Source organism: Thalassophryne amazonica, chromosome 15, assembly GCF_902500255.1.
Source record: "Thalassophryne amazonica chromosome 15, fThaAma1.1, whole genome shotgun sequence".
Lineage (NCBI taxonomy): Eukaryota > Metazoa > Chordata > Actinopteri > Batrachoidiformes > Batrachoididae > Thalassophryne > Thalassophryne amazonica.
In genome coordinates, this window is record NC_047117.1 from 96,279,703 (window position 1) to 96,302,629 (window position 22,927).

Sequence of the window (22,927 nt, forward strand, 5' to 3'; positions counted from 1 at the left end):
TCCAGCATTAGGGCTCTCCAATTGGTTCAAAATGCTGCAGCCAGTCTTTTGACACGAAGCAGAAAGTACAACCACATTACACCCATTTTGGCGTCTCTTCACTGGCTTCCTGTCCCAGTGAGAACAGATTTTAAGGTTCTGCTACTAGTCTATATAATTGTTCATGGACTGGCACCTCCCTACCTAGCTGACCTAATTAAACCCTATGTACTGGCCCGGGCTTTGCGTTCTCAGGGTGCAGGACTACTTTGTGTCCCTAGGGTGAATAAGAAGTCTGCAGGTCACAGATCTTTCTCTTATGTGCCCCTGTTCTGTGGAATGATCTCCCTGCATCAATAAAACAGTCAAATTCTGTGGAGACTTTCAAGTCCAGACTTAAGACGCACTTATTTTCCCTTTCGTATGGCTAGCATACAGGTATAGTATGTTACTATGCTTTCTACCCTTTTAAATTAATTTTATTCGTAAACGGAGCATGCCGCAGCCTCAGCTTTACCTAAATTCTCGGTCTTTTAGTGAAGCTTAGGGCTACTGGCCGGCGATCACCTTAGTATTTCCTGTTTTTCTTGTTGTTTAATGCTAACAAATTATACTGTATTTCTTGTCCCTCTGATGCCTGATTCTGTTTTTTCTCTCTGTTTAAGGTGCAGCTCCATCCAGAGATGGGTGTGGTATTTGTGCTGGAGACCCTCCTGTATATTTGTTTTGTGAATTGTTCTGTAATCTGTGTCTGTATCATGGCCCAAGCCACTTTGAGTCTGGTCTGCTTGAGGTTTCTTCCTCAGAGGGAGTTTTTCCCTACCACTGCTGCTCTTGGAGTTGGTAAGGACCTTACTTGTGTGAAGTGCCTTGAGGCAACTCTGTTGTGATTTGCCGCTAACTAAATGAAAATAAATAAAAATTGAAATTTGGTTGTAAGTTCTGAGAAATATAAGTTAGGGTCCTGTCAAACTGGGGAGAGGATTAATTGCGCATGAATTTAGTACACAAATTGCGGGCGTTCATTGTCGTCCGCAACAAAAATGGCCAAAAATGACAAATGTCCCAGTATAAATTACGGATATATTAATAATATATAGCGAATATATGATGAACAATCATGGTTATACAACCCCTGGCAAAAATGATGGAATCACCGGCCTCGGAGGATGTTCATTCAGTTGTTTAATTTTGTAGAAAAAAAATGAGATCACAGACATGACACAAAACTAAAGTCATTTCAAATGGCAACTTTCTGGCTTTAAGAAACACTATAAGAAATCAGGAAAAAAAATTGTGGCTGTCAGTAACGGTTACTTTTTTAGACCAAGCAGAGGGGAAAAAAAAATATGGAATCACTCAATTCTGAGGAAAAAAATATGGAATCATGAAAAACAAAACAACGCTCCAACACATCACTAGTATCTTGTTGCACCACCTCTGGCTTTTACAACAGCTTGCAGTCTCTGAGGCATGGACTTAATGAGTGACAAACAGTACTCTTCATCAATCTGGCTCCAACTTTCTCTGATTGCTGTTGTCAGATCAGCTTTGCAGGCAAGATGCATTATCATCTTGAAAAATGATTTCATCATCCCCAAACATCCTTTCAATTGATGGGATAAGAAAAATGTCCAAAATATCAACGTAAACTTGTGCATTTATTGATGATGTAATGACAGCCATCTCCCCAGTGCCTTTACCTGACATGCAGCCCCATATCATCAATGACTGTGGAAATTTACATGTTCCCTTCAGGCAGTCATCTTTATAAATCTCATTGGAACGGCACCAAACAAAAGTTCCAGCATCATCACCTTGCCCAATGCAGATTCAAGATTCATCACTGAATATGACTTTCATCCAGTCATCCACAGTCCACGACTGCTTTTCCTTAGCCCATTGTAACCTTGTTTTTTTCTGTTTAGGTGTTAATGATGGCTTTCGTTTAGCTTTTCTGTATGTAAATCCCATTTCCTTTAGGCGATTTCTTACAGTTTGGTTACAGACGTTGACTCTAGTTTCCTCCCATTCGTTCCTCATTTGTTTTGTTGTGCATTTTCGATTTTTGAGACATATTGCTTTAAGTTTTCTGTCTTGACGCTTTGATGTCTTCCTTGGTCTACCAGTATGTTTGCCTTTAACAACCTTCCCATGTTGTTTGTATTTGGTCCAGAGTTTAGACACAGCTGACTGTGAACAACCAACATCTTTTGCAACATTGCGTGATGATTTACCCTCTTTTAAGAGTTTGATAATCCTCTCCTTTGTTTCAATTGACATCTCTTGTGTTGGAGCCATGATTCATGTCAGTCCACTTGGTGCAACAGCTCTCCAAGGTGTGATCACTCCTTTTTAGATGCAGACTAACAAGCAGATCTGATCTGATGCAGGTGTTAGTTTTGGGGATGAAAATTGACAGGGTGATTCCATAATTTATTCCTCAGAATTGAGTGATTCCATATTTTTTCCCCTCTGCTTGGTCTAAAAAAGTAACCGTTACTGACTGCCACAATTATTTTTCCTGATTTCTTTTAGTGTTTCTTAAAGCCAGAAAGTTGCCATTTGAAATGACTTTAGTTTTGTATCATGTCTGTGATCTGCTTTATTTCTACAAAATTAAACAACTGAATGAACATCCTCCGAGGCTGGTGATTCCATTATTGCCAGGGGTTGTATAACGCATGTAGTGAGGAAACTGATCCGACACATTGCGATTATCACGGCAGTATTACGGGTGTATTATGAATGCATAGCGCACGTGTTGCACGTGCACGGCATCTGCATTGCCATCATAAAAGAAGCGCACTCGGGCCGTCGGCATCACTATTCACACCAACAATACAACCTCTGGAGCATTTGCTGGACTTGGACAAGGTAATCACAGAGTGTTGTCATGCGAGTGTTAACTGTTCATGAGTTTGGGGAGCAGGAGGGGGGAAGCCGCTCGGGGTGAGTGTTTTTTTTTTTTTTTTTTTGAGTGAGTTGTGGCTAAACAGCAACTCTTCCTTTTGTTGGTGTTAAATAAAAGTGCTGGATTGCAGCAGCTATGTCTTTGTGGATTTACACAGCTGGACTGGCACTGACTAGCAGGTATGTCGCTTTCTGCCACATATAGTACTTTGGGTTTATGTGACGTGTTTTATGCATTCACAGATTGTCTGCAAATCAGCTGCAAAGCAGATGTAATAACAACGCTTTATTTGTGGCCAATCTGTATGCAGTCGCTACAACATATTTTAGTTTGTAATGTGGACATGATGGGCACGATATATATCTGTTTTACACACTGTCCCAGTCCGCTGCCAAGCCAGAAATCCCCGTGTTGGTGAGAGCCAGTAACATTAGAAATGTGAGACTGAACCACACCCTTGTAAACACCCACAAGGTATATAAAGTGTTGTCCAACTCATTTTGGGGCCCTTTCACAAGATGGACACTGTCTGTGAGGGTCCCAGGCCTGGTTTCTAATGTGACCTTGAACAAACTCAAAATGAGGAATACAGTGGTTTGGCTTTTGGTAAAGGGCAGAATTTTACATAAAAGAACCGTGTAGAAATAACACAGGCAACAGAAAAAATGTGGAAATCCGCCAAAAAGCAGAGATTTTTCATGCCTGTTATTGTGTGATTTTTCACATAATTACTGTTCATCTGGATTCAAGTATATTTCTGTGAACTAACCACTTTTTTACAACATGGAAAAGTAGAAAGTACCATCGATTACCTGCATCTTTTCCAATTAAAGCTTATTCTTAATAATAATAATACATTTTATTTGTACCGCACTTTATATTTGAATGCCAATCTCAAAGTGCACATAAAACAGCAATAAAAGAGATAAGATAAAATTACAATACATCATACATACATTAGTTAAAAACTAGATGTAAGCTTTTCTAAAAAGGAAGGTTTTTAATCCTTTCTTAAAAGCATCCACCGATGTGGGGCCCTGAGGTGGTCCGGGAGGGCGTTCCATAAGCGGGGAGCAGCAGCCTTGAAGGCCCAGTCCCTCATGGTCTTGAGCCATGTCCTGGGCGGGAGCAGACGGTGCTGTTGGCCTGACCGGGTTCTGCCAGAGTTATGTGGAGTGAAGAGGTCAGTGAGGTAGGTGGGGGCATCACCATGGAGACAGTGGTGGGTGTGCAGAAGGATCTTGTACTCTATACGGAAGTGAATGGGGAGCCAGTGGAGGGTGTGAAGGATGGGGTGATGTGCTCGTGTTTCCGCACCCTCACCAGGACCCTGGCAGCACTGTTCTGGACATACTGGAGCTTTTGAATGCTCCTGCCGGGGATCCCGATGAGGAGTGCGTTACAGTAGTCCAAACTGGAGGAGTCAAAGGCATGGACGAGCTTCTCCGCAGCCGAAAGGAAAAGTGAAGAACGGAGTTTGGAAATATTACGGAGGTGGAAAAAGGAGGTTTCGCAGATGCTATTGACGTGACTGTCAAAAGAAAGGTGGGGGTCAAACCTGACCCCGAGATTGGTAACAGAGGGAGAGAGGGGAATGCTGTGGCCAAAGAGAGAAATTGAAGTAATGAGAGAGGAGTGGAGTTGGTGAGGAGTACTGGTTTGAATGGCTTCTGTTTTTGAGCCATTCAGCTGCCGGAAGTTCTGTCTCATCCATGCCCCCATCTCCTCCAGGCAGGAGTTGAGGCGGGAAATGGTGGCAGAGGGAGGAGCGGAGGGAGTGACCTTGATGTAGAGCTGTGTGTCGTCAGCATAGCAATGGAAGTGGATTCCATGCCTGCCAACGACACACCCGAGGAGAAGCATGTAAATGGTGAAGAGGGAGGGGCCGAGCACGGAGCCCTGGGGGACCCCACAGGTGACAGTGTGGGGGGCGAGATTTAGCGTCCCCCAGGACCACATGCTTGGTCCGGTCAGTGAGGTAGGAGTGAAACCAGTGAAGGGCAATGTGGGAGAGACCAATGTGGTGCTGGAGACGGTGCAGGAGGATGTGATGGTCTATGGTGTCAAACGCGGCAGTGAGGTAGAGAAGGATGAGCAGGGAAGTGGAACCAGAATCAGAAGCCATCAGGAGGTCGTTGGTCACTCTGATGAGAGCTGTCTCTGTGCTGTGGGAGGGGCGAAAACCGGATTGAAATTTCTTATATAGATTATTAAATTTGAGATGATTGTGAAGTTGAATGAAAACTACTCTTTCAAGGATTTTGGAGATGAATGGAAGATTACTGCTTGGACGGTAATTTGAAAGGGGTACAGGGTCAAGGGTGGGTTTTTTAAGAAGGGGTTTGATAAGAGCTGTTTTTAGGGAAGTTGGTACTGTTCCAGTTTCAAAGGAAAGATTGATTATTTCAGTAATGATTGGACTGATGGATGTGGACGTTTTTGAGCAGAGGTGAGGGAAGGGGATCTAGGGAGCAAGCAGATGGTTTGGAGATACGGATAACCTTCTCGACCTCCTGCTGCGTTGTGAAGGAGAAATGGGGAAGATGTTGTGGGCCAGGAGTAGTTGGAGTGTCAAAGGTGGAGCTGTATGTAGATGAAAAAGTAGAACGAATAATAGCAACTTTGGAGATGAAAAATTCAAGGAAGTTATTGCAATTGGCTACTGTTGGAGTGTGGTATGAGGGAATCTGAGGCTTAAGGAGGTGTTTAATGGTGGAGAATAGTTTTTGGGAATTACCTGTGTTATTATCGTGGAGTAGTAACCAGACCTAGCTGAAGAGAGAGCTTTTGCATATGATTTTTGATATTCCCGGTAGGCCAACTTATGCACCGTCAGGCCAGATGTTTTGTAGGCCTGCTCCAGGACGCAGCCAGACCTTTTCATTGCCCTAAGCTGGTCAGTAAACCAGGGAGCTGAACAGGTGAAAGTGACAGTTTGAGTTTTAAGTGGAGCATGAAAGTCCAGGATGGAGCTGAGGCTATTGCTGTAGTAGTCGGCAACTGATGAATGCTGGGGGGCAGAGAGTAGTTGAAGGTTGTGTTTGAAGGAGGAGGATTCAATGTTTTTGATATTCCTAAATGTTATTTGTCTTTTTGATTTAGTGAATTGGGAAAATGTAGGGATTCTGATACCGATTGCCTGGTGGTCAGAGGCACCAATGTCAAAAACCTGCAGATCTGTGATATGAATGGAGTCTGTAATTACCAAGTCCATTGTGTGACCTTTGCTGTGTGTAGGGCCTTTAACGAGTTGTTGTAGGTTGAGACAGTCCAGAACTTGTTTGAAATTAGAGGCCTGTGAGCATGTATCTGAGTCCATGTGTATGTTGGCATCACCAATCATGAGAATATTTGAATAAGATGTGCAGAGTGAAATGAGAAACTCATGAATGTCAGAAATGAAGGATGGATGTGGTTTAGGGGGCCGATAAATGAGGGCAATTGTGGCAGAGAATGGGTGTTTGCAGTTGAAGACAAGGCTTTCGAAAGAGCAGAAGGATGGGACTAGTAGAGGGGATAGCTCAATGTTGCTGCGGTATAAAACAGCAAGGCCCCCACCACAGCCAGTTGTATGGGCCTTTTCTAGGTATAAATACCCGGGGGGGGCAGGCCTCATTGAGTGAAGAGAAAACCTCAGGTTGGTGCCAGGTCTCACTGAGGCACAAAATGTCCAACCCCTTTTCCACAATATGGTCATGGATGAGTCCTGCTTTATTTGAAAGTGACTGAACATTTAACTGTTCAAGTGTGATGAATTTTTGTGAGTCCAGTTTATTTATTGGGCGAAGGACACTGTAATCCACTCCGGGTTTTCTGGCTCTCCCGCGTTCCCCTGCACTATCAGTAGGCAGTCTGACAGCGCTCTGATGACGTCGCGACTGATGACGCAGATGTTGCGCGACCGGACGCGCAGCAGACCAGAGGGACGTGATGGAGCTGTCGCCGCCATGTTTCAGAGAAATAAACCGGCGGCCCAATCCCCGGTGGTTATACCGAGGTCTGCGTGGCAAATCCGGAGGCGATGGTGACGATGATTTGCCTTCGTGTAGGCACAGCGTTGAGCTGTCAGCCGACATGCTGTGCACGGCAACGTTAGCACTGGTGCTAGTTGTTGTTAGCACTGTACCCGGAGGGCAGTGACCGGTGAGGGCTAAACAGGCCAGGGCGATAAACCACAGCATCAGCACAGATAACAGACAATGTGTGAACATCCAGTAAGAAGTCGAGGTGACATGATGTTTGTGTTTGATGATGAGAAGAGGACATTGCAGAGCCACCGGAGCAGCGGACAGCTGCAGCGTTAGCTCCACATGCCCAGACCAAGGGCCCTCAGGCTTTCTAGCCCCCTTGCGGAGACAGCTTCGGGAGATCATAAAACTGGAGAATCTCCAAAACACAGTCTCACTGCAGAACACCTGACGATGGGTCAAAGGATCCAGTTGAGTCCCCGGTTCATGGAGAGAGACCGTTCGAGCTGCGCCGGATCAGTCCAGGTAAGTAATGGGAGTCTGAAAACAGCATCAATAACACTCACTATATAGTGAAAGAGTGTTCTTAAACTTCACTATAGCTGGGCTGAGAGCTACAGTGAACAAAACCAGTAAGTTTGGACGGACTTTGCAGAGAAGTGGCGAACAGTCAGCGCCAGCATCCTCTCTCCAAATCCAACTATTTGCCTGGGACTCTACAGGCTGTGACATCACGTCTGTAAAACACTCACTCTTATTCTTAATCCATATTTAAATGTGTTTTATGTGTGAAAGTATTCTTGTTGTCCTGAGCAGGAACTCAGTTCTGTAAATGTTATATGTTAAATGTTTGTTGTATGAAACCACCGAGTTTGTACTTGTAAATGGTTTCTATGTTTAATGGGTATGTTTGGGGGAACAAAAAAAAAAAAAAAAAAAAAACCTGAATAACTGAGTCCAGGCATTTATTGTGAAAAACACACTGTACTAAGAATTAGCTTAGCAGCTTTCTAAATCTCTGCTGCTCGTTTAATTCAAAGTGAATTTTTGTTGCAACCTTCTATCTTTCCAGAATTGAATGTGGAAATCAGGGATTTATGGCGAATAAAACACACAGATCGGCAGGGCCACACTAAATTAGTGTTATCTGCTGACATGCTAACTGACATTAAAAACATACGAAGAGAATTAATTCACTCGCACGAATCAACGCCAATCAAATGAGTTTGTGTGCCAATTTTTAAACTTACAACACACTAAACATTAAAACTTCCCAACATCACACAACTTCGCCTAGCCTCCATTAATACCCATTTGAAACCGCAGGACGTCACAAATCTAAGAGTTGGTTAGGGTTGAGGTGCATTGTGGGAGCTGTCGTGATTTCAGCAACATAATGTCTATGGTCCACACGACCTACAACGGCCAAAAGATAGTTTTCCAAGTTTATTTCACGTTTTTAAGCAGAGAGCTAACAGCTCGCTTCAAAAAAAAAAAAAAAAAAAAAAAAAAAAAAAAAAAAAAGACAGAACAAAAACAGGAAGTGAAACCCCCACCTTTCTGAATATCCAAGCCTTGTGGGCAGCGCTGCCATCTACATGTGGCGGACTGCATTGCATCCTATCTGTCTCCAAAAGACTAACCTTTTAAACACTTTGGTCAGTTTACTGCTGAAAATAAGTTGATCAACTTCACTATTACATTGTTTTAACAATTTCAATCACTTTTAACTAATTAAGCTCGTACACTGCTGATTGTAATTTAACTAAGAGCATCGACTGTCTCTCTCACTTTAGAAAAGAGGATTATACATTTTTACCTTTTTCCAGAGTCCCAGTTAGTGACTAATCCACACAAAAGTGACTCACGATTGACATTTTTAAATGGCTTTGAGAGGTGTTAAGAAGCAGACTTGCTGCTTCTGAAAAGCAGCAAAGCAGAGAACCAGGGAAGCAGCAGGTCGGAGCACTGCTTCATTGCGTCAAGAACAGCCGCTGCAGAAGTGGTTCATTACAGAGCCGCTGCAGGTTCTGTAATCAACGAAGAGAAATGATAATTTTCCTGACAAAAACCCTCAAATTTATATCATGGCCCAAGCCCTTTTGAGTCTGGTCTGCTTGAGGTTTCTTCCTCAGAGGGAGTTTTTTCCCGACCACTACTGCTCTGGGGGTTTGTAAGGTTAGACCTTACTTGTGTGAAGCGCCTTGAGGCCACTCTGTTGTGATTTGCCGCTATCTAAATGAAAATAAATTGAAATTGAAATTTGGTTGGAAGTTCTGAGAAATATAAGTTAAGTTTTACTTCATCAAGTGTCTAAGTTTCAGACACAAGGAGAGCTCCCCCTGTTGGTGAGGGAGTTTTTCCTTACCACTGTCGCTTGTGTGCTTGCTCTGGGGGTTGGTAATGTTAGCAGGGCTGTGAAATAAAAATTGCAAAATCCAAGGAAAATTTGCAGGGGGTCTGGGGGGCACAGCTTCCCTGGAGCCATGGCTTAGGGCCCATGGGGCCCCAGAAACCAAATTCATTTTGTATCTAATGATACATTTTCAGCATCTCCTGGAAGAAAAAAATCTCAAAATTAGTGCCTATTTAAATGACCCTGTATTCAACCTTTCATCTGAAGTGTCAATGATAATGTTGAAATAACAGAATATGACATGGAAGTAGGACCTGGAATAACTTTCCTTTTAATTGTAAACCAAATTATGCATTAACTCAGAACAATTAAACTACATGAAATTCATGAAGACTGAAAAGACTGTTAAGGGCCCCTTCACACAGTGCAAATACATACAACTCAGGGTGACTCATGATGGCAGAGCTCGTATGAGCTCACCACGAAACATCACGCCGACGGACAGGCATGCACAATGCCAGTGCGATGGTTCGTGGACGCAGGAACACAATGCGGTTACACATCACGCAGCAGCTGTGAAGAAAAAATAAATGTTGCAATGGTTTCATGCACGCAAGGACATAGTGCGAGTAGTAGTGCAATGTGTAACCACAGTGCAGCTGCTGTGAAAATAAAAAACATGTAAAATACATGCCACCTACGGGATTCGAACCCGCACTTTTCAAAAGCTCTGGCTGTCAGTCAGAAACTTTACCACCATTTTTAAAAAATAATACCACACACCACATAAAAACATTGCATTATATTGAATCCCTCTTATCAAGTGGGCAATACAAATATGATCCATCTGTTCCTCTGTAGATGCCCCATGGTCACAGACGTGCAGTCAGGACATGACATGAATGAGAAGCAGCTCGCTCATCTCATTATGTCCACATCTGCTGGCGCGTGTCCAGCCGACCCATGCGTGTGTCCTGCCCAACACGTGTTTTGTGGATGGCACACCGCAGGACTGACACCACGTTATATGGAACAGAGCTCATGTGGGTGATGTCACAGTCAGATCACCCGCTGCGTGTTATGATCTGACGGTCTGTTTCATCCTGGGGGCAGTCTGTTAATGGGCTGCAGCAAGCGCACACGCTGCAGCCTGTCGCCACAGTGATATGTTTTTATTTATGTCCATGCGATGACAGCAAGCAGACACACATGCATCACAGTGGGCAGTTGTTAGTCCATGTCTGTCCAAATGCAGTACATGCTGTCCAGCTGGGACGTCCAGATCCACAGATCTCAACAGCTGGTGTGTGTATATAGTTGTAGCAACAGGTGTATGAGGCAGCTACGATTTTACACATTTTGCACACGATTTCTGATTCATGCGCACTTTACGCGCAAATCGACCAAATTTGCACTGTGTGTGTAGGGGCCCTAAAGCATTTCAAAAACCAGAGCTAAAGCTTGGAGCATATTTTGAAAAATCATGGTAGAATATCAATAACATACCTTATAGTAAAAAAGTCATTTATATTCTTGTGTAAATTCCCATAAATTCATTCAAAGCCACAATGTCTTTTATTCCAATGAAAGTCTACATTCGTTTAAAAAAGGCACCTAATCTTGTCTGAAATCCTGTTTGAACAGCACGTTTATTTTCCAGAGACAAAAAAAAAAAAAAATTTTTATCATGTTTCTTGAGGGCACAAGATGCAGTGAGCTTTTCTTGTTTCTTTTATCTGTGTTCATGATGACAAACTTTAAATTCAACCCAGCGCCAATTCCACGGATTCTTGTCCTTACTAAACTTTTTCAAACCATGTTTCTCGCCATCTTCCCTCTCTCCAAAGTCGCTCCGTGACACAGACATGCTGCAAAATACTTATTTTAAAAACTTGATGGCTCTTAAAGTAAGCGATGTCCGCATGCATTTAGCTTGGAGCGGCCACAAAGCATCGCTGTAGCAATCAACCAGTCCCGCTTTACTACAACTATCGCAACAGCCAGGCTTTGAGAGATCAGAGTCGCTGAGTTCTGTGGATCTGAGGACACAAATTTCTATCTGTAACACACAGATCAGTGTCTGCAGACTTATAAAACTTGCACGATGTCGTAAAAAAAGAACACTTTGCGATAGGCATTTTAAAAACTCAGTGATGATCACAACACTAACAAAACCCACTATGATGAAATCTGTGGAATTCCTCGGATCCGCAGTTTTCACAGCCCTGTGTTAGACCTTACCTGTGTGAAGCGCCTTGAGGCAACTTTGCTGTGATTTTGCGCTATATAAATGAAATTAATTGAACTGAATTCAATAAACTGAAATTTGTTTTATGTAAAATAATACGCCACCTGCTGGTCATATCTGGGCCTGCTGCAAGGAATGATATGATGCATCATAGAAATGATGAGCAGGTGCAGTCAAGGCTGGATGAAGCTTGAAATGAGCTTGTTTGTTTCTCTCATAAGATAATCTGTATTTTTGTAACAGAATAAACAGCAGCGGAAGTCTGACAAACAAGCAGTTACAGCGGCACCTTGTGTTGAAACAGGGTGCTGAGGTGGAGAAACACACCTGCTTGGCTGTGAGCCACCACCACACCCAGCTCGTTTTCCGCTGTGGACAGCAGGTAGGTCGACTGCACGTCACCCAGAGAAATCTGACATCACAAGTCAAAGGTCAGCAGGAACTCATCAGGACATTACAGAGTTTAGAATGCTGAGGACCAGTTCTGTACCACTTTTGCGATGACGATGTCACCAGGTCTGAAGCTTTTGTAGGTGTCCACCTGAAAGAACAAAAGGTGTGAAACAGCGGAGCTTCTGGCAGACGACAGGAGTCAACAACGGCTCCGTCCAAACCTTGTCTTTCTCTGTCGCCTGCACGTCTTCTTTTCTGTGGAGAAAGAGCCATAACGAGGAAGAGAACACACAAAAGCACAGGAAGCGGTCGAGTGTGGAGCAGCGTTCTACCTGATCATCCCTCTGAAGTGCTCCTTCAGTGGTGTAGAGCCCACGTACAGGATGCGGACCTTCGCAAACCTGGAGTTGATGCTGGTCACCTGTCCAGTCAAAGAGCAGTAAGGCTGGAGACAAACAAAGCGGATGCGGAACCAAACCTTTCGTCTGCACACCATACCTTACAGGTGACCACGGCGCCAACATCTGGGAGGAGCTGTGTTTCTGTGTTCCTCACCACCGAGATCACCGGCAGCTACAGAGACACATGTTAGTCACCTGGACACGCCCCTTCCCCCCAACCACACCCCCTCACCTCTCACCTCCTCGCCCTGGTCTTTCTTCAGCACGTATCCTGCTCTTGAGGAGTAGATGTGTCCAAGACGGCAGTAAACTCCTGCACCAGCGGCACACTCGTTCTCACTGCACAGTTTGTCACCTTAAAGATCAGAACTCGATGCATGAATGTTTCTCAGACAAACTTAGATCCTGTTTCCAGTTTGAATCAATTCATCATACAAAGATCATCTGACACTGTCAAAGACAAATATTTATGTCACTATTGCACACGTACACACACACACACACACACACACACACACACACACATATATATATATAATGTAACAGCTGAGTGGATCCTTGTCATTTGATTGGTGGCTTGTATGTCACGTTTATGAGTTGAATGGTACAAATATTTCATATTTCATGAACATACCTCTGAATGATACGTTCTAGCATTCACCTCATGAAATATTTGTTCCATTGAAAGAATGAAAAAACATTCATTATTTGTTTTAAATAACGGTTAAAAGAGACACTCGTCATTTCATACACAGCGTTCGCTCGTTTATCGCGGGAGTTACATTCTAAAAATAACCCGCGATAGGCGAAATCCGCAAAGTAGTCAGTGCTATTTTTTTTACAATTATTATAGACGTTTTAAGGCTGTAAAACCCCTCACTACACACTTTATACACTTTTCTCAAACAGGCATTAACATTTTCTCACTTTTCTCTCGTGTGTAAACACTCTCAAAGTTCAAACCTTAGTAGAAAAATAAGACCAACCTGTTTTCAGGCCCAAACATTTGTTTGAGAAATAAAAATAGAACGTTTTCCTATAAATAATTATGATGGCTTTTAGAACTAACGAATTTAATTTAACGATCAACCTACGAGGTTGGACACATATGAAATTATTAATAGTGACTGACCAGTATTTCACAGTTCCTCTGATCGCGCCTCTTCGTTGTGGCACCGCACCGCTGTCACATCTTTTTCCACTGAGTCACACCTCGGTGCAGGGTCTTTTTTCCGAGTGAAGAACACAGTTATGGGTAGTTGTTGCCGCTCTTTTTTCTTCTGGGGGAGAAGATTCTCATAAACAGACACACAGAACACAATGCGCGTACTCTCCCTTCACGGTGCCGCGACCGGCCTGCTTCACGAAGATGCAGAACACAATGCGCTGTAAAAAAAAAAAAAAAGAAAAAAAAAAAAAAGAAAAAAGCATGCAAAATTGGACTAAAAAAGTCCACGAAACTGCGAGGCCGCAAAAGGTGAACCGCGTTATAGCGAGGGACCACTGTAATATTAATATACAACCCCTGGCAAAAATGATGGAATCACCGGCCTCGGAGGATGTTCATTCAGTTGTTTAATTTTGTAGAAAAAAAGCAGATCACAGACATGACACAAAACTAAAGTCATTTCAAATGGCAACTTCTGGCTTAAGAAACACTAAGAAATCAAGAAAAAAAAATTGTGGCAGTCAGTAACGGTTACTTTTTTAGACCAAGCAGAGGGAAAAAAATATGGAATCACTCAATTCTGAGGAAAAATGATGGAATCATGAAAAACAAAAGAACGCTCCAACACATCACTAGTATTTTGTTGCACCACCTCTGGCTTTTATAACAGCTTGCAGTCTCTGAGGCATGGACTTAATGAGTGACAAACAGTACTCTTCATCAATCTGGCTCCAACTTTCTCTGATTGCTGTTGCCAGATCAGCTTTGCAGGTTGGAGCCTTGTCATGGACCATTTTCTTCAACTTCCACCAAAGATTTTCAATTGGATTAAGATCCGGACTATTTGCAGGCCATGACATTGACCCTATGTGTCCTTTTTGCAAGGAATGTTTCACAGTTTTTGCTCTATGGCAAGATGCATTATCATCTTGAAAAAATGATTTCATCATCCCCAAACATCCTTTCAATTGTCCAAAATATCAATGTAAACTTGTGCATTTATTGATGATGTAATGACAGCCATCTCCGCAGTGCCTTTACCTGACATGCAGCCCCATATCATCAATGACTGTGGAAATTTACATGTTCTCTTCAGGCAGTCATCTTTATAAATCTCATTGGAAAGGCACCAAACTAAAGTTCCAGCATCATCACCTTGCCCAATGCAGATTCGAGATTCATCACTGAATATGACTTTCATCCAGTCATCCACAGTCCACGATTGCTTTTCCTTAGCCCATTGTAACCTTGTTTTTTCTGTTTAGGTGTTAATGATGGCTTTCGTTTAGCTTTTCTGTATGTAAATCCCATTTCCTTTAGGCGGTTTCTTACAGTTCGGTCACAGACGTTGACTCCAGTTTCCTCCCATTCATTCTCATTTGTTTTGTTGTGCATTTCGATTTTTGAGACATATTGCTTTAAGTTTTCTGTCTTGATGCTTTGATGTCTTCCTTGGTCTACCAGTATGTTTGCCTTTAACAACCTTCCCATGTTTGTATTTGGTCTAGACTTTAGACACAGCTGACTGTGAACAACCAACATCTTTTTCAACATTGCGTGATGATTTACCCTCTTTTAAGAGTTTGATAATCCTCTCCTTGTTTCAATTGACATCTCTTGTGTTGGAGCCATGATTCATGTCAGTCCACTTGGTGCAACAGCTCTCCAAGGTGTGATCACTCCTTTTTAGATGCAGACTAATGAGCAGATCTGATGTGATGCAGGTGTTAGTTTTGGGATGAAAATTTACAGGGTGATTCCATATTTATTCCTCAGAATTGAGTGAGTCCATATTTTTTTCCTCTGCTTGGTCTAAAAAAGTAACCGTTACTGACTGCCACAGTTTTTTTTTCCTGATTTCTTATAGTGTTTCTTAAAGCCAGAAAGTTGCCATTTGAAATGACTTTAGTTTTGTGTCATGTCTGTGATATGATTTTTTTCTACAAAATTAAACAACTGAATGAACATCCTCCGAGGCCGGTGATTCCATCATTTTTGCCAGGGGTTGTATAAACAACAGAAAAGAGACTTACATTTTTGTGTTCATCACTGTTGCTTTGACATCAACAGTCCAACACAAACTTTAAATAGGAGTCCAAAATTGTTCTCAGCCAACTTGGAAAAACAGTTAGATAGTCCAAAATAATTCTGACAATGTAGTCTGTAATACTTCCCCCCCAAAAAAAAGCTTTACAAATTTGTCCACGTTTTCATCCATGTGCTACAGCTCTCATCATCATATTGTTCAAATTGTCATTATTTTTCAAAGCAGAGTGTGGGCTTCTGCAGACCCGTACGATCAATAACCTGTCAGGTTGTTGCACTATAATGTCCAGTTTCTTCTTCCTGTATAACAGCAAGGTACTCAGCCATAATATTTGTAAAGGCCCCCCGACACTTGCAGGACTTTGATCCGCGCACTTGCACGTACTTCGTGACGATCCCACCCGCTATGTTCCCAGCTGGACACGGTGCTTTGTTTCACTGATGCCACAGGTTGTGCGCTGGACGCTGCATATATAAAATAATTATTAATAGCAGACTGATCATTTTCTGTCCAAGGTGGCTATTGAAAATGCCTCTAATCACTTCCAGAATAACAGGGGACTGTTCCATACAGAGACCAGATGATATACAGAGACTACAGCGCATTGTACGCTCTGCCGAGAAAGTGTTTGGCTGCAACCTTCCATCTCTTCAGGACCTGTACACCTCCAGGACACTGGGGCATTCAGGTCGGAGCCGATCCTTCTCAACCTGGATATAGCCTTTTGACCTGCTCCCCTCAGGCAGGAGGCTACGGTCCTTCCGACCAGAACCTCCCGCCATAAGAACAGTTTTTTCCCCTCTGCTGTTAGCCTCCTCAACAAAAACCTTTAGAACTCTACAATGTTGCTATCACCACCATTTATCACCATTTATTTATCTTAGCTCATACATTCTGTACATTTTGTAACGTTATAGTGTAAAGTTTTATTATATATTACTCGTTTTACTGCTCTTTTTTTAATGTTAGTACCAAGTACCGCAGCAATTTCCTAATGTTGTGAACTTATTCACTCATATGGCAATAAAACTTTTCTGATGCTGATTCTGATTCCAGCTGCCCGCTTTTTTCACCATTCTCTGCACTTCATGAGGTGGAGAACGTATTTGGAACCATTTAAACGGTAAGTATTGTAATGTTTATATTGTAATAGCTTGGTAAAATAGCTGCATGTTCATTCCTTCTTATAAGTAGCTGTAAAAGTCTTGTTATAATCGTTCAGACATGCTGCGCTCTGATGCGGTGCACTGACAATCATTCGCACTTACACGCAGTGTTTTTGAATTGTTTGCGCAATGTTCACATGAAGTTCATGTAATTAATTTGTGATGGAGGTTTTGAACATTTCAAATTTCCTTTGCGTACGTGCACAGTTTACAATGAGTTTACTCTTGTGCACGGCAGAGTGCGTGCAAGTGCGTGGATCAAAGTCGTGCAAGTGTTAGGGGACCTTAACACAGTCAGCGTTGGTGCAGATGACCTTAAGTTCCTTTTGTTTTATCCATTCAATATGCTTCTTACTTCCTTTCCAGTTTTTCTTTCTATTGCCGTCATTGTTATCACCGTTCGCAACCTGTTTGGGGCCATACACATGGACACAGTTTTCAGTTCTGTGTGTGTCTCAAATGTACACAGACAGTCTTTTCTACATTGGATGGTCCATTTGTGTTCGTTCCAGGGGGGACCTTTCAGCCTGAACCTCCAGAGGCCCTCCTAGTCCTGGTTTTTTTAAGCTCTTTCGTCCTTCCTCAGGTCATCACATACACTGATGTTTTAACCACTTGATTTGCATTCTTCAGTCTGGTCATGACTTTCTTCTATGACTTTAAGGGGTCTGGGTGTTGAATCATCCAAACTCTTTTCAAAACTCACTAATGTCAATCTTACTGAGTTCAGTAGGTCTGCAAAAAGTCGCTCAGCATATCTGATTTGTCCTGTTTAAACACTTTGAAATTGCCATCGTTTTTAAGACCTGAAAAGTTAACCTAAAAGTTAAATAAATAACGGATAAAGGAGACACTATGGGTTGCCGCGGAGCCACGTCACTTCCGGCGAAGTGGCCAATCCAAAAGTGGGAATTCGTACCTCCGCAACTGGCCGCCCGATGAAAACCACCTCGACCTGCATTGATTGTCTGTTGAAATCAGATGGTTTTGTTTTGTCTCTAACTTGCTTCTCACAGCCAGCTGACGGTCTCACTGCCTGAAACGATGAGATTTATTTACACCAAGCTGATCTGAAAAGAACCACTGTACATTAAATTGACTTTATTGACGAGTCTGAAGCCTTTGAAAAGTGACCAAATTACATGTACTTGTATTGAGCTCGGAGGTGTTTTCATCGGCCACAAATGGCCACCAGAAGGCGCTCGGTGTAAAGTCCGTGCTAACCTATAATGGCTAGAAGAGATACTATAACGGCTAAAGGAGCCACTATAGAGGGTTTTCATGTGACGTGTCTGTCACGTCATTTTGTGTCCCGTGGCCATTCTGGATTACGACACGATGGCCGCTGTGTTACGCTACGTGCATTTGGCGAACAATTGCAGAAGCTTCAACGTCGGTGTGAAGAAGCCTCACAGCACCGTGGTGCTGAGAGAGATCCACCGCTACCAGAAATCCACTGCTCCCAGAATTTTATCTTATTTGATTCGGCAATAAAATTATATAAGAATACATAAAAATACCATTGAGGATAAATCAAATCAATTTTATTTATATAGCGCCAAATCACAACAAACAGTTGCCCCAAGGCGCTTTATATTGTAAGGCAAAGCCTTACAATAATTACGGAAAACCCCAACAGTCAAAACGACCCCCTGTGAGCAAGCACTTGGCTACAGTGGGAAGGAAAAACTCCCTTTTAACAGGAAGAAACCTCCAGCAGAACCAGGCTCAGGGAGGGGCAGTCTTCTGCTGGGACTGGTTGGGGCTGAGGGAGAGAACCAGGAAAAAGACATGCTGTGGAAGAGAGCAGAGATCGATCACTAATGATTAAATGCAGAGTGGTGCATACAGAGCAAAAAGAGAAAGAAACACTCAGTGCATCATGGGAACCCCCCAGCAGTCTAAGTCTATAGCAGCATAACTAAGGGATGGTCAGGGTCACCTGATCCAACCCTAACTATAAGCTTTAGCAAAAAGGAAAGTTTTAAGCCTAATCTTAAAAGTAGAGAGGGTGTCTGTCTCCCTGATCTGAATTGGGAGCTGGTTCCACAGGAGAGGAGCCTGAAAGCTGAAGGCTCTGCCTCCCATTCTACTCTTACAAACCCTAGGAACTACAAGTAAGCCTGCAGTCTGACAGCGAAGCGCTCTATTGGGTGATATGGTACTATGAGGTCCCTAAGATAAGATGGGACCTGATTATTCAAAACCTTATAAGTAAGAAGAAGAATTTTAAATTCTATTCTAGAATTAACAGGAAGCCAATGAAGAGAGGCCAATATGGGTGAAATATGCTCTCTCCTTCTAGTCCCTGTCAGCACTCTAGCTGCAGCATTTTGAATTAACTGAAGGCTTTTCAGGGAACTTTTAGGACAACCTGATAATAATGAATTACAATAGTCCAGCCTAGAGGAAATAAATGCATGAATTAGTTTTTCAGCATCACTCTGAGACAAGACCTTTCTAATTTTAGAGATATTGCACAAATGCAAAAAAGCAGTCCTACATATTTGTTTAATATGTCTTAAAAAGCCATCACTTGACCCAGCTATCTTAGCTAATTATAGGCCAATCTCCAACCTTCCTTTTCTCTCAAAGATTCTTGAGAGGGTAGTTGTAAAACAGCTAACTGATCACCTGCAGAGGAATGGTCTATTTGAAGAGTTTCAGTCAGGTTTTAGAATTCATCATAGTACAGAAACAGCATTAGTGAAGGTTACAAATGATCTTCTTATGGCTTCGGACAGTGGACTTATCTCTGTGCTTGTTCTGTTGGACCTCAGTGCTGCTTTTGATACTGTTGACCATAAAATTTTATTACAGAGATTAGAGCATGTCATAGGTATTAAAGGCATTGCGCTGCGGTGGTTTGAATCATATTGTCTAATAGATTACAGTTTGTTCATGTAAATGGGGAATCTTCTTCACAGACTAAAGTTAATTATGGAGTTCCACAAGGTTCTGTACTAGGACCAATTTTATTCACTTTATACATGCTTCCTTGGGCAGTATTATTAGACGGTATTGCTTAGATTTTCATTGTTACGCAGATGATACCCAGCTTTATCTATCCATGAAGCCAGAGGATACACACCAATTAGCTAAACTGCAGGATTGTCTACAGACATAAAGACATGGATGACCTCTAATTTCCTGCTTTTAAACTCAGATAAACTGAAGTTATTGTACTTGGCCCCACAAATCTTAGAAGCATGGTGTCTAACCAGATCGTTACTCTGGATGGCATTTCCCTGATCTCTAGTAATACTGTGAGAAATCTTGGAGTTATTTTGATCAGGATATGTCATTCAAAGCGCATATTAAACAAATATGTAGGACTGCCTTTTTGCATTTACGCAGTATCTCTAAAATCAGAAAGGTCTTGTCTCAGAGTGATGCTGAAAAACTAATTCATGCATTTATTTCCTCTAGGTTGGACTATTGTAATTCATTATTATCAGGTTGTTCCTAAAAGTTCCCTAAAAAAGCCTTCAGTTGGTTCAGAATGCTGCAGCTAGAGTACTGACGGGGACTAGCAGGAGAGAGCCTATCTTCACCCGTGTTGGCCTCTCCTTCATTGGCTTCCTGTTAATGCTAGAATAGAATTTAAAATTCTTCTTCTTACTTATAAGGTTTTGAATAATCAGGTCCCATCTTATCTTAGGGACCTCGGTAGTACCATATTACCCCATTAGAGCGCTTTGCTCTCAGACTGCGGGCTTACTTGTAGTTCCTAGGGTTTGTAAGAGTAGAATGGGAGGCAGAGCCTTCAGCTTTCAGGCTCCTCTCCTGTGGAACCAGCTCCCAATTCAGATCAGGAGACAGATCCCTCTCTACTTTTAAGATTAGGCTTAAAAACTTTCCTTTTCGCTAAGGCTTATAGTTAGGGCTGGATCGGGTGACCCTGGGACCATCCCTTGGTTATGTTGCTTTAGACGTAGACTGTGGGGGGTTCCCATGATGCACTGTTTCTTTCTCTTTTTGCTCCGTATGCATCACTCTGCATTTAATCATTAGTGATCGATCTCTTTTTCCTGGTTCTTTCCCTCAGCCCCAACCAGTCTCAGCAGAAGACTGCCCCTCCCTGAGCCTGTTCTGCTGAGGTTTCTTCCTGTTAAAGGGAGTTTTTCCTTCCCACTGTGGCCAAGTGCTTCTCATAGGGGGTCGTTTTGACCGTTGGGGTTTTCATAATTATTGTATGGCCTTGCCTTGCAATGTGGAGCGCCTTGGGGCAACTGTTTGTTGTGATTTTGGCGCTATATAAGAAAAAAGTTGATTGATTGATTAATATGTGCATTGAATGACATATCCTGATCAAAAATGACTCCAAGATTTCTCACAGTATTACTAGAGTCAGGGTAATGCCATCCAGAGTAAGGATCTGGTTAGACACCATGTTTCTAAGATTTGTGGGGCCAAGTACAATAACTTCAGTTTTATCTGAGTTTAAAAGCAGGAAATTAGAGGTCATCCATGTCTTTATGTCTGTAAGACAATCCTGCAGTTTAACTAATTGTGTGTGTCCTCTGGCTTCATGGATAGATAAAGCTGGGTATCATCTGCGTAACAATGAAAATTTAAGCAATGCAGTCTAATAATACTGCCTAAGGGAAGCATGTATAAAGTGAATAAAATTGGTCCTAGCACAGAACCTTGTGGAACTCCATAATTAACCTTAGTCTGTGAAGAAGATTCCCCATTTACATGAACAAATTGTAATCTATTAAATAATATGATTCAAACCACCGCAGCGCAGTGCCTTTAATACCTATACACAAGAACGCTTCCAATACGGATGCTTATTTACACTCTGGTCCTCGAGCACCGAGCTGCTGATCCACAAGCTGCCCTTCCAGCACCTGGTGAGAGAAATCACTCAGAACTTCAAGACGACCTCCGCTTTCAGAGCTCCGCTGTGATGCTCTGCAGGAGGCCGGCGAGGCTGTGACCTGGTCGGCAGCTTCCTAGTTCACAATATCGCAGTGTGACACTGTCGGCCAGTTCGTTACATCACCACTAAATTCACTATCTGGTATAAGATACAGATCCACTGAACCAACTGCTACACATCTATCACAATAATAGCTTTACCCTTGAGGATTTAAAGCATCGTAATAACCGTACAATCTCCTCCATTTTTCTATCACGCGCCACCATCCTTGTAATCCAGAATGGAGACGGTACCTGTCCTGCAGCAAATCGGTCACGTAATTGAAAACCCTCTATAACGGCTGGAGGAGACACTCACCGGGAACACACCAGCTCACGGGCGCCATGTTTCCCTAAAGAAGAAGAACAAACTGGAAGAGAAGGCGTGGACCAGCAGCTGATTGGTTGGATGCTTGTGTCGACATGGGAGGGTGTTTCAATCAGGCTGCCAGCCGGCCCAGATACTGGCTCTCTCTCCTCTCCTAGCCTGTGATTGGTTGGTGGCCGGGACGCTGACGTCAGCCTCACGTTGATGTGGCGCGAGCGCTGCTCTCCTATTGGTCGTTTAGGAGACGGAAATCTCGCTCCAAAATGGAGGCTAGTATCTTTTTTTTCTCAAAACTTTATTTCAACAAATGCAATAACAAACAGTAAACGAACAAAAAGCAAGGCCACAATAACGTTCTCAGTATTATCATGAGAAACAGAGATTTAAAAAAACACACACGCATTTTTACATTTACTATTGGCCGGATCTAAAGCCCCCTTAGTAAGCCTTACTCTGATTGGATCGTTCTCGAGAGCGGCATTCTGATTGGCTGTAACTGAAGCCGGGCGCTTTCTTTTTTTCCTTTTCCAAAAGGATTAAATGTACAAACCATCTTGGCATTTAACAATTTGAAACATTCTAGTGCGGTTTACAAGGCACGGTTAACTTACAAAAGAAGAAAAGAAGACACACACACAAAGATACACATCCATATACAAACATTCAGCAAAAAGTTGTAGATCTTTATGGCTTCCATCAGAAATAGTGCATTTTACATGTCATCTGTTTAAGGGATTTTTTTTTTACATAGTTATCTTGCATTTGTTTTTTAAAAAACTGTGAAAATGAGCTTTACTTTCTTACATTTACATGTATCTATAAAATAGTTTGCTAACAATAGATATTGTTTCAGCACATTTCTTGTTTCAGTGTCTCTTGAAAAAATACCAAAAACATATCATCCCATTTCAGATCACTTGTAGCTGGATTCTTGAAGATAGCCAGTTCCATAAGTCCTCCCAAAATGTCCTGGAATATATGCACTGGTAAAATAAATTGTTCGGTTGTTTCAATGTCGTTATCACAGATATAC

General features: G+C 42.4%; 1 protein-coding gene across 2 annotated transcripts in view; it reads right to left on the reverse strand.

Annotated features, from left to right (window-relative positions):
* Positions 1-21,914, reverse strand: part of exosc1 (exosome component 1) — a 48,556-nt gene extending 26,642 nt beyond the window's left edge. The window contains exons 1-8 of one of the 2 annotated variants that reach the window (XM_034188856.1): positions 21,886-21,914; positions 12,499-12,614; positions 12,357-12,431; positions 12,191-12,279; positions 12,080-12,113; positions 11,956-12,006; positions 11,793-11,877; positions 9,626-9,790 (exon numbers count right to left, since the gene is read on the reverse strand). In XM_034188856.1, the coding sequence (XP_034044747.1) occupies positions 9,780-9,790; positions 11,793-11,877; positions 11,956-12,006; positions 12,080-12,113; positions 12,191-12,279; positions 12,357-12,431; positions 12,499-12,614; positions 21,886-21,913 (489 nt within the window). In that variant the 5' untranslated portion in view covers position 21,914 and the 3' untranslated portion in view covers positions 9,626-9,779. Of the gene's footprint in view, positions 1-9,625; positions 9,791-11,792; positions 11,878-11,955; positions 12,007-12,079; positions 12,114-12,190; positions 12,280-12,356; positions 12,432-12,498; positions 12,615-21,885 lie in introns of those variants that run through there. The other variant, XM_034188855.1, reaches the window with a different exon arrangement.
* Positions 21,915-22,927: the final 1,013 nt, after the last annotated feature.